The sequence below is a fragment of the Theropithecus gelada genome, chromosome 5 (genome assembly GCF_003255815.1).
Source record: "Theropithecus gelada isolate Dixy chromosome 5, Tgel_1.0, whole genome shotgun sequence".
Taxonomy (NCBI): Eukaryota; Metazoa; Chordata; class Mammalia; order Primates; family Cercopithecidae; genus Theropithecus; species Theropithecus gelada.
In genome coordinates this window covers 99367178-99380524 of record NC_037672.1, presented here as the reverse complement: position 1 = coordinate 99380524, position 13347 = coordinate 99367178, and the positions used below count along the sequence as shown (strand labels likewise).

The following is a 13347-nucleotide window of genomic DNA, read 5'->3' as shown; positions in this document are numbered from 1 at the left end:
GCTGCCCTCTTTCAGATTAAAATATTGCTACCAATTATAAATGAATATACGCTGTGACATGCTTTTCTATAAATTGGCATGGGTTCTACTGAACCAGTTCTTTCTAAGTGAAGGTAGATATTCTGGGAAAAAATAACCTAGTTTAATTTTTCGTAAATTAATTGCCACTTATGATAACTAAACCAGGAACTGTAGCCCCTTTAGAAACAAGCATTTTTTTTTTTTTGGTATAAATTTGAGGTACAAATGCAATTTTGTTAAATGCGTAGATTGTAAAAAGTAAAAATAAAAACAAGCTAAACCATGTGTTTTTCCTGTCCATGACAGGAGATTCTCTGCATTATCCAGGCTTTGGAAGGACTCTGAAAAGAGTTATGAAAATTCTTGGATCTGCTGCGGTGAGATTTATGAGACTCTGCAGCAGGCTTGAAACTCAGACTAGGTGAGAACTACAGAGGGGCTAAAACAATTGTGTTTGCCTAAGTGTGCTGTTCCACTTCACCATCACACCAAGTCATTTTTTTAATGACAATTCACAGCATGTGTGTTCATATATAAATCTACCACCAAAAGAGAAGTTGCTTAAAATAATATTCATACTTCAAGTGATGTACTCTGGTATTCAAGTACGGTATACATCAGCTCAAAATTGCTTATCACAATCTTTTATATTGACTTTACAGTTGCTGATGATTCACACACTAGAAAGTTGTTCATGAATTAGTTCTATGACTCGCGTGTTCAAAAGTCCTGTATTGCATTAATACATCAAGCTTATTTAGAAACCTGATAACATTCTACTCCTCGAGAGAACTTCTTTGTATGGAAAATTCTTGTCAATGGAAAGCACTAATTTTAAATCAAAAATGAAGCATTACAAGGTAAGAGAACATTAAAGCAGAATGTTATTTGTTACGTATTTTCCCTCTTATTTCCGCCCACCCCTATAATGCAAGAAAACATGAGTGTATTGTGTAGAGAGGAATAAAAAATGACTAAGACATATTGACATGGAATGGTATTTCACTTACTATAAGTGAAGTGGCAGGAAACTAAACCCAGAATTTACCAAAATAACTTTAAAGAGAAGATGGGGCAATAATAAAATTTTTGGTTGATACAGCATTTCACTCTAAACTTTTAAAGAACCATAGGTATCTGCAGGTAATTCCATGACAAATCCTTAGGGTAGGTCAATCTCAATGTATACTGTCTCAATTCCTTATGATTATGTTCTCTCAGAGTGACTCAATTTCTCAATTTCCCATAGCTAATATATAGAGAAATAAGTAATAACTGTTTAATAAATAAAATAGTTCACCAAATAATTAGAGACCTGTCCTCAGGGATAGATACCTGGGGTTACACCTGATTCATGGTTTGCTGAATTTACCTCTCAGAATGCCTCTAGTAGGTTCTTCAACAACCCACCATTTCTCTCTCCAATTCCCTTGATTAATATATGTATAAAGGTAACTTAAACCTTATCAGCGTGAACATTATGAAACACAGGTGGAAAGCCTTAAAGACTAGATATTCTGAAGCTGACATTGATCTGAGACTACTGGGTCAAGGAGGCAAGCAAAACCCTAGCTCAGTCATATTCATGTCTTTATTGCATATTCTTATTACATATATTATGGTATTTTGTATTTTAATTAGAAATTAGAGCTTAATATTATGGAGATTCTTTGGCTCTGTTATATATAGGTTTTATAACATCTGTCATGCAATAATACCTAGCAATAATGCTTCTGAATGAGCTATCTGGATTACAGTAAACTTTTCATTTTTAGCTTTAAAATTATTTTTAATTTTGTAATTTTTTTCAGATACAAAATTATCATTAATTATAGTGATGGTTCAAAACTTTCATATACTATTATCTTTATAACATTTGTAAAGAGAGGGTAATTTTTTTTCTGTGTCAAAATTCAATATAAGGAAGAATTATCTTGCTGGTCTGTAGTACATTGAAGCAATTAGGGGCTAGTAAATTTGACTGCCCATTAAAATCACCTGGGAAACTTTAAAAACTATTGATGGCTGGGACCTACTCCCAGATTAATAAATTGGTTTAGGGTATGGCTTGGGCATAGGATGTTTCAAAAGCTACACAGGTGATTACAATGTGCAGCGAAGTTTGAGAACAATTGCTCTAAAGTCTTGGTACCTAGTGAGAGGTCTGAGGTATAGCAGCATCAGTTTCACCTGGAAGCTTCTTAAAAGGCAAACACTTAGAATGTACCCCATCCCTGCTGAACCAGATTCACATTTTCAGGGGCTCTGATATAACCCATCCAGAGTTATCCATCTATAAAAATAAGGGGCCACAATTGTCTTAGCTTTTTTAGCTCTAAAATTCATATTCCACAACCTAAACAGTATACTGAGAGGCAGTTTTAACCTTATCTAGAATTCTTTATGTGTAAAACCAAGAGACCAAAACCATGCCATCTTCTCCATCTCCACAATTTCGATTCCAAAAGCCTAAGCAAATATAATGCTGAGGAAATTTGTAAAACTGTGTCGTAATTCCATCTTCATACCATTGTATGCACTTTCTCTTGCCTAGAATTCCTTTCTCCTTTCTCTGTCTTCATTGGTTCCTTAGCTTGAATGAAGGTTGTGATTAGGATCAAATTGCTCAAGATACAAATGATTATGGGAGATGAGGAGATGGGTCAATTAATAAAGCCATGAGGTGAGGAGCGGTTTGTGGAACAAAAGTTCCTAATTAAGACTTTTGAGATAATTTCCAAATAGAACTAACCTGTTACCCAGCTTGCTTTTTATTCAATTAAGTATACTTTGTAACATCATTCAAGCCAGCAAATACATTTCCAATAACATTAATTTCTGATGGTTGTATTAATAGATGCACCAAAATTTACATAATCAATTATCTATCTTTAGAAGATTATTTTCATTCTTTTGGCGACTATAATTATTTAAGACCTAGGTAAAATTCCACTTCCTTTTTGAAGCACACCCTGAAAAATAATGTACCATTTATCTAAAATTCTATTGTTAATATAATCACTACCACAAAGTTTATCTCATTGATTCTTTCTATAAATACATGTCTATTATTTGTTTTCCAATTAAACTATGTGTTGTATGTAAAGAATCATATCATGTTCCTTTTCCATTCTCATCTAGTATTTAATTTTGTAAGTGAATTACATATTGTTAAAATATATATTGGAAACAAAAATAAAATGTCACTAATTTCACAAGAGCACTTATTCACAGTAGCATACCACTGGCTTTTCTTCCTAATGGAACCTCACCATTATGCAGCTTCTTACATATCTAGGTGAATCACAAGAAGCTGTGCCTTAGGACTCCTACTCTTTTCTTATTGCCGTCTTGAAGCCTTCCAGGCTGATGACAAAACTACTTTAAATAGCACAGAAATCCTACAGAAAATAAAACCTTGCTCATTAATTTTTATTATGTCAACATTAGACTTATATTCTTTAGCTTCATGTCTGTCATATTCCCCATTACATCTCTACTTTAGTGTTTCACACATAGCCGGCATATAAATGAATTATAAACAGTATGTCAACAAACTATGCAGCAACAAAAAAAAGTTCTAAAATATACTACTGAGCTCAAGATGACATCTGGAAATATAATTTTTCATGTATAGCTCCTATATATACTTTTCTTGATATCTGTATATTTTAAACCACATATATAATACATAGTTGTTGTAGAAAATACAGATTCAATAAGATGAAACAAGACGTAATATTTGAAATTGCACAACCCAAACACAACTACTGTGAACACTAGCTGCACACCTGTCCAGACCATATGCTGTTAAATGTACATGTACTTTTTTACACAGATGATCACACTCTCTCTCTGCTACATAGCCTGCCTTTTATTCATGTAAGTATACATGAAAACATCACCATGGCAAGCAAATAAATTTATAATAATATTAATTTCTGGTGGTTGCATTAATAGATGTATGAAAATAGGTATAATCAATTACTTGTGTTTGTAAAGTATTTCCACTTTTTGGTTATTATAAACAATTATATGATGAATAATTTTTATCATAAATGAAGTTGCCCAAACATTTCCTTAGAGTAAAAGTCAAGAAGTAGGCTTGTTAATTGCAAAAGTTATGTGCATTTTTAAGGCCTGAGATTAAAAAAAAATTACCAAACGAACATTCAGAAGTTTGTACTAATGTACCCTTTCACCAGGAGTCAGGAGTTGTCTAAATCATCTCATCGGCAGAGCAGCTACCTATATTTTTGGTTATAACATTTATTAAACAGTTACATAGAATGGAATGCGATATAAAAAATAATTGATGCAGCAGGAAAATACTCACATTTGTTTTGAGAGCAAATTTCAGTTTGAAGAGATTGGAACTCATAATATGGTATCTCATGTTTGAATATGGATGTAAGGACACCATCAAGTTCTTCAATGCCATTCTGTTTTCAAGTGAAAAACAATTTTCACTAGGTTAATTATTTACATAGAAACTCATTTTAGTGCAATTTAATGAAAATTTATTAACTGGAGTAAACAATGGCTAATCTTTAGTAACACTGATAACTTTTTAGAAAAAATAAATCAAAGCATAAGTGCCTTGCCTAAAAACCAATTATTAAGATAACAGAAAAATGGATTCAAGAAATAAAAGTCTCTGCTTTTGGATAAGAAACTATAACTTTGCTCAAATACAAATTTTAAAAGAGAATTACAGTAGGTCAAGGATAACCATGAAATTTGTTTCAATAATAAATTTTGGTAAAATATATTTTGCAGTTTAATAAATGAAATAATAAAATGAATCTTTTTCTTTAACTTAAGGATCAAAAGTCAGATGGTCTTAAGTTACATTATTGCTGTGTCTAAGTGAGGGAAAATATTTATCTTGGCCTTTCTTTTCCCCTGCAGATACAGAGTAACAATATTCTACTTTATTTCCCTAGCTAAGCATTTTGGGAGGAGCCATCCAATATTCAAGTGTTCTACTGCCCATGATATAACCTGTTACAAAGACCAGTATTCTTTTCAAGTTGTGTTTTGTCGTGCTATGACTGGGACCAAATTGCTCAAAACACAGATGTTTATAGCTAAGGAGGTAGGCTAATCAATAAAGTCATGGGATGAGGAGGGAACTGTGGAACAAAAGTTTCTAATTAAGATTTTTGAAAGGATTTCCAAAAATAAAACCAGAAATATTATCAAGATATAGTCGCAAATTAAATAACTGGATTGAAAAAAAGACATTTTTGTTCTTTTATTTCTTAATTTTTCAGAATTCTGGGTGCAAGTAATAAAATGGTTTAGGTCTCCTTGGATTTCTTGAAAGTTGTGCTAAGAAGTGTAAAGAAGGAATGAAAAATCCTTTTCTCCACTTGTAGCTATGTAACGCAGAACAAAACCCAGCATTCATAAGCATCTAGTAAACACCACAGACTATGCAAAGCCCTTAGCTCTGGAATATATTTTTTAAAAAAAGAAGAAGGGAAAATGTGACAACAAACTCTGCCTTCCAAAAATTCAGTAATGTAATCACATATGGGCAATGAAGAGTCCCTGGTACCATGTTGAAAGTCACTCTGAGTTAGGTATAGTGTGGGCAAAAGGAAACTACCTCAGTTGCACAAAGAAAGAACTGGCCAGCAAAGGCTTTATGGAAGACATGCTCCAAATGGAGATGACCATACACACAAGGAGCATTCTAGACTAAACAAATTGCATATAGGCATGCAGGTATCATATGCATGGCCTGGTTAAGGACTCTATGTTCCATAAGAATACAGAAGAATGAGAGATAAAAAGGAAGTGGGTATTTCAGATAGGGCCTTAAACACCTGATAAGTTTGCAATTCATTTTGTACGCAATGAGTGATTGTTTCAGGCCTATAATGCTTAATGTGGAAACATTTGCTATGTGAAATAAATTAAACTTATTTAGGTTTCAGCATAATTATGATTGTTTATATGTTGAGTATTTATATTCAGTGCAACCTATCCTATAAATGAAGATGACACAATTTTATATTAGTTCGTATTACTGTTTTAATCTCTTCAGGAAGCCTTTGAAAGAAGCAGTGGGGCAAAAAATTATTGGTAATACGTTCACACTTTATACTAAAGCTAAGAAAATGTGTTTTAGTGATACAAACTGATGAGAGAAATTTTAAATATATGGAAATCATAACATTAGTTTGTAAATTTTCTTTAAAATTTGTGTCAATGGCCTTGACAGTTCTGTATAGCATATTATCTAGCCATTGACATTTTTACATAAGGAGATCCATTCACTATTTCTTCTTAAAAATATACAAAATCTAGTGGATAGAGATTGGTGTGTCATAGAGTTATTACACTCACGTATAAGTTAGGCATAAAATAGCTTCTGGGATTCCTTCCAGATCTGAGATTCTAAAACACAGATGAGAATTCAAAAGAGCAAGAGTTCCCACTAGGAATATGAAAACTACCATTTCTCATGGAGGGTACCACAGCACTGTAACATGAGAAATGCTATAGATAATATGAATTTTAAAAATAAAGTAGCAATGTATTCAGAATCAGAAAAAAAGGTCGCTACATAGACAAAGACAATTAATTAGGAAAGAATACAGATAACTCTTAATATTCTAGCCCACCATAGTTAGTTGGCTCTAATCACTTCTATTTTAATTTAATAATCATATTCATAGTATTATGCTTGCATATAAATAAGTGGTATATAACACAAAACAAAGATGTGAAAAATCACAGAAATGGCTGTGAAAAATAATCCCAAGATTTCTCCCTAGAAGACAACCTAACCAAAAATATCTGACTTGAGTAGTTATGCTCCTTTTAAAACTGTGTTTCAAAGACACAATATGCAACATTTCTAAACATTGGCATTGAAATTTTAAAATGACATAAATTAGAATGTTTCTCTCCTTATAATAAATTGTACAACCCAAAGAACATTTGATGAAGCTGATACAATTGTACGAATCTTTCAAAAAGGAAGACTGAAATAAAATAGTATAAAGTTTGCTCATCAAAAATCACATTTATCCTAAGACTTTAGTTAATGAACTTGATGTTAAATTAAGAATAGAATAAAATGATGAAATTATATTAGTGTTATTATTTTGTTATAGAACAAATTAAATACATATCCATAATAAATACATATAAACATACACATATACATGCATACATGCATCTGTATTTATTGAGAATAATGGAAAAAGAAAACAGAAAACAGACTGAGAAATGAAATAGGCAAAAGTCTGGTTAAAAAACAATGCTTTATGTGTATGAAGAAAGTGTTAGACTACTCCCAAGAAAATTTTTTTAGTTCCAGATGAGGGAATAAGGGATTGATGAATGTAACTTAAAAATCATTTGCATATGTATTTATAAATCACAACTCTATTTGAATCTCAAACTGTTACATAAATTTACACTTATTTCTGATAAACAACTTTGTTATTATTAGTATTTCTTCCTAACTAGAAAATATAAATATAATAAAGATATAAATTTTATTTTAAATAATATTCAGAATTACAGACTTGACTTCTGGAAATATGTAGTAGTCCTACTTTTCTTTTTCCTCTCTCTAAATACAAATAAAATGTCCAACTTTCAGTAGAAAACACTTTTTATATGACATATCTGGAAGATTGCAAATCAATTGTAAAGAAACGACCAATAAAAATGCCAACACCAAGAGGACAAAGACGTTAGAATTATCTGTCAAAGGTTTGAAAACAGCTCTGGTAAAAAAAATAGTTCAGCAAGCAATTATAATCATGCTTGAAACAAATAAAAAATAGAAAGCTTTATCAAGAAAACAGAAATTCTCAGCAAATAAATAGAAGATACAAAGAAGAACCAACTAGAATTTTTAGAACTGAAAATACAAAAATCAAAATTATACCTCACTGGGTAGGCTTAACAGTGACACAAAGAGAACAGAGGAAACAATCAACGAACTTGAAGACAGAACAATAAAAATTACTCAGTCTGAACAATAGGAAGAAAATATACTGAAAGAAATAAGCAGAATTTCAAGCACTTGTAAGACTATAAAGAAAGATTGAACATTCTTGTGATCAGAGTCCCAGGAAGAGATGAGAAACAGGGTGGGGATGAAAAAGTAGACAAGGAAATAATTCCTAGAAACTTTCTGAATTTGGCAAGAGGCATAAACCTATAGACAGAGCAAGCTGTGAAAAGCAAAATCAGGATAAACCCCCCAAATTCCAAGCCAAGACTAATCACAAAACTTCTGGAAACTAAATACAAAGAAAAGATTTTGAAAAAAGTGAAAAATAAATAACACTTTATCTATATGGCAAAAACAATTAGATTGCCAGAAGTAGCTATGAAGGGCAGAAAGAAGTGGCAAAATATTTGTCAAGTGTTAAAAGAAAGGAACTATCAACCCAGAATCTTATGCCCAGCAAAAATACCCTTCAGGACTGAAGAGAAACTCAAAGCATTTCTGCTTTGAAAAACTAAGGGAATCTGTTATCTGTCCTAAAATAATGGAGAAAGAAAAGTGCTCTAAACCATAAGTGTATAATGAAAGAAGACCTTTTGGAACATCAGAGAGCAAGAACACAGTAAGCAAAAGTATAGGTAAGTATGATAGGCTTTCCTTCTTCTCTGTTCTAACTCATACTTGACAGTTAAAGATAAGGTATAACACTGTCTTATGTATTCTAAATATATGTGGTCAAAATATCTAAGACATTTATATTATAAATGGGGATTGGGTAAAACGAAGTCAAAGAAGGTAGGATTTTTATACTTCACTCAAACTGGTAAAATGAAGACAGTACTAGACTATAAGTTTTGTATACATAATATAATACCTACATCAACAACTAAAAAAGTTGTGCAAACAGTTGCACTTAAAATGCCAGAGATACATCAAAGTGAATTTCTTTATAAAGTAAATAGTACATAGGAAAGCAACAACAACAACAAAAAAACAGAAATGAAAACAGAGAGAAAATTTTAAAAAATAGAGTGGATTTAAAAATACGATTTAACTATATGTTCTCTTTTTAATAATAAATAAAATAATAAATAAAATTATCAGATTTTTATAGTAAATAAAACTATAATAAATACTTTTATAATACTTATAATAAGTAAAATTATCAGGTTGAAAGTAGAAGAATAAAAAAGATACAGCATGCAAAGATTACAAAGAAAAGCAAAAATGGCTATATTAATATCAATAAAATAGACATCAGAGCAAAAAAAACTTTACAGGAGACAGAAAGGGACATTATATAATGATAGAATCAATCCATCAAGAGGACATAGTAATCCTGAATCTGTAGGCACCAAAAAACAAAACTTCAAAAAAATGCAAAGGAAAAATGGACAGAACTGAAAGGAGAAACAGACAACTCCACAACGACAGTGGTGACTTACACATCTCTCTTTCTACAATTGGTAGACAGAAAATCAGGAAAAAATAAATTCAAACACAGTATCATCCAATGCTCTAACCAATCAGCATCAATCCACATACATAGACCACTCCACCCAGTAACAGCAGAATACACATTCTTTCCAAGGGTTTGAGAAACTTATACCAAGATAGATCATATCCTCAGACATAAGACAAATATTAACAAATTTAGAATAATTTAAATCATACAGTGTCATTTCCAACCACATGGAATCAAACTAGAAATCCATAAGAGAAAGATCATAGGAAAGCGCCCAAACAATAAGAAACCAAACAACATGCTACTTAGTAATCTGTGAGTCAAAAAGAAACTGAACAGAATTTTAAAAATACATTAAATTGAATGAAAGCGAAATACAACATATCAAAATTTTTGGAACATAGCTAAAGGAGGGCTGAGAAAATTTTATAATACATTGGAAAAGAGAGAAAGTATCACATCAATTATCCAGGTTCCTACTTCAAGAATGCATAAAAAGAACATAAAAAACTCAAAGCAAGCAGAAGAGAACAATAAATATAACAGCAGAACTCAAAATTTAAAGTATGAAAACAATGAAGAAAAATTATAGTAACAAGTGATTCTTTTAAAAGATCAAGAAAATTGACAAACTTTTGGCAAGACTTACAAAGAAAAATAGGGATTAAATGCAGATTGCAAATATCACAAATGAAACAAAAGATATCAATACAAACCCTGCGGACATCAAAAGAATAAAAAGGAGTACTATGAAAAATTCTACATACATAAGTTTGATAATTTAGATGAAATGAACCAAGTCCTTGAAAAACGCAAACTACCATAACACACAGTCCCTTTCTATATAACCTACAACTATATATCAATGTACTATTATCTAAAAATTAAGTTTAATTAAATACTAACAATCCCTCTAAATATTTATTACCCAAAACTGAATTCCTTGAGATATATAGATATTTACATAAAAGCACCCCTTCGAAGTTGGATTTCACTCCTCTCTTTGATGAGGGGTGTGAACACTGAGCATAATGGCATCAAGAGGCTTTCAAAGCATTTTAGGACAGTATTACATAATGTAAATAGTTGGAAAATAGTTCAGATCACTGGAGTGCTGTGAAAAGATATATGTTATAGGAATAAGCATGCAATGAACAGATTCAAACAGTTTAATAGTAATAACTACCACATGTGGAGCACTGCTAATGTGCTAGGCTCTATATAATCTATCTCTAAGTTTTATAACATCTTGCAAGGTAGATTTTTCTAAATGTCTACTTTTTTAGAGGTGATAATCATGGCACAAAAATCTCAGTAACACCCAAATTTGCAGAGCTAATAAGTGGTAAATAAAGATTCTAACTGAGATCTTTATATTCTAAAGACACTAAATTTAATCCTACATTCTAATCCTGGAGAGAAGAATAAAATCTGAAATAGTATTTAAGTAAAGAATAAATTATGCTCCCATGGCTTCAAGATGACCACTGCAGTTCCCAACATTACACTGATGTTTAGCCAGAAAGAGGGAGGAAAGTGATGTATGTGGGAGGTGGGGGTACTGGGAGAGGGGGCTACAGCCAACCATATCTATTCTTTTTCTTTGTTTAATCAGAAAAGTAAAAGTTCCAAAGATGTCCCCTTGTGTCTCGTTGAAAACTCTCTCACGTGACATGTCTAACTGCAAGGTTAGTTAAAAATGTTGGAATCTGGTTTTTCTAGCTTCCATAAATGGAGGTAGGCCAAGAAGTATCTAAAAGGAAAGTCAACGGTTGAGCTGAAAACAGCCTTGTTCTTCTTATAACAAATTGTTGTGCTTGTTTAAGTTTCACTTGTAAAAGAAAGGTCATCTCATTTGTTCCTCTGTTCTTAAATGTGTGCCATGAAAGAGAGCCAAAACAGCCATTTAAAGTGAAATCTGATAAATAGTTTACATATCTTTAAAAATATCTTACTGTAGCTTATAAAGAAAATGATAGAAAAAAGAGCAAAGCAAATATTTTCTAGGATTATGCAAAGATTTTTTTTTAAACTTTATACATGCTCAGCTCAAAGCAGTTAATTTAAAATAATAATGTAAATGTATAAATCTAAAAGAGATATTTTCTTTTATCAACTTAATTTTCTGTTTTGAATGAATCATTTCTTTGAATTGCAATATCTGTGGCTATAAATACAAAAACAAACATATAAAACAATGCAAATTATTGTATATGTATTATTGATTAGGTCTTCATATAGTTGTAGAATATCTTTAAATACTTGCAAGTGGTATTATAACATGAAGAAAATGTGTTTTGAGATTCAAGGAACCTGCATTTAAATGCCTGCTCCAGGATTCATTAGCTATGAATCTCAATAATAATTAACTGACAGAAATTTTTAGAAGTTTAAATGTAAATATTAAATGTAACCTTATAAATGTAGAATGCAAAATTTCCAGTAAAAATTCTATTTTTCTCTAAATACTATTATGTGAACTCTTGGATACAAAAACTCATGAAATGTAATCATGATATAAGAAGAGCATGTAAGTCTAGCAATAAGGAGATGTGACCTCCCAAACTGGCTTTTCCACTGACAAAACATACAGTCTGTTTATTATTTCTAAATTCTTAAATTAAATAACACATAGCTTTTAAATTAGTTAGAATGCAGATTTCGCTTTTGCAATAGAGAGACCCAAAGTGACAGTGGCCTAAACAAGAAAGAAACCCTGGATTTAGGCATCCAGGCCCTTTCTGTCTAGAGTTTCACTGTTATATGTCACCTTCATGGTACAAGAAGGTTCATCCATGACTTCCTTGTTTGAATTCAAACCAGTCAAAAGAAAAAGCCAGTGAGGGAGAGAGCATGACTCCACCCGTCTTTTAAGGACATGCTCATAAATTTGCACGTATTGCTTCTACTGACATATCATGCGATTGAGCAACACTTAGTTATATGGCTACACCTAGCTTCAAGGGAGGAAATGCAGTATTTCCATGTGCTCAGATGAACGTTATATTGTGCTGTAAGAAAGGAAAAAAAATACTGGGGAATGACTAGCATCCCCATCAATCATGAAAAATACATGAACATCATAATTTATGTAAAGACAATCTGATTAAAGTTTTCTTAATACACTTCTGAAGTATTGACTGAAACTTGATTGTGCTGAGGTTTTCAACACGCTCCCCACCCCAGTATATTAATTCCTAATGTCAAAAGGTCTCAAAGTTTTAACTTAGAACAGATTGTTTAACTTTGAACAGATTGTTCAACCAAACTTGAACAGATTCTATTAATGGAGATACTTAATGACATTCATAATGTAAGAGACACACCAAAGTGTTTCTATTGTAGGCATTAAATAAAGCATAAGAACCATGCCCTTTCTTACCTTTGCCTCTTTTTAGTAACCATTTTGTAACAATGTACTGTTAAAGATAGAAGTTTTAAAACAAACATAGCAATAACATACTCAAAACAATGTCTCTCAAAAAGGCTTTCTATAAACGATGCCATGATTTATTGAAAATATTTTAAAAATTTCTTTTTTAGTGTGTTTTGGGAGATAGGTTCCAAGCTATGCAACAGAATCCATCTTGCTTATATTCATTTGATTCTTTCCTTTCTGGTCCTTCCCTTCTTTGCTTTGTTGTTTCTGCTTCAGCCAGTAGTCCCATTGCCTCCTCATAAAGGGGTTGTGCCTGTGCTAGTGGCAACTGGAACAAAGGGCTCTAATAAGTGGATCACTTGAAACTGGGTAGGAAACTTAATGTATAAAATTGTTTCACTTACTATTTGCCCAACAAAGTATTTATTGAGCAGCCATGTGTCTTACAGTATCCTTGGTCCTGGAGATAAAACAGAGAACTAAATACAGCCATGTACTGCA

The 13347-nt window shown here is 31.7% G+C and overlaps 1 protein-coding gene across 1 annotated transcript in view; it reads right to left on the bottom strand.

The window, feature by feature from the left end:
- Positions 1-13347, bottom strand: part of BANK1 (B cell scaffold protein with ankyrin repeats 1) — a 250288-nt gene that overhangs the window by 183730 nt on the left and 53211 nt on the right. The window contains exon 5 of the mRNA XM_025384833.1: positions 4358-4463. Coding sequence (XP_025240618.1) covers positions 4358-4463 — 106 coding nt within the window. The remainder of the gene's footprint in view (positions 1-4357; positions 4464-13347) is intronic.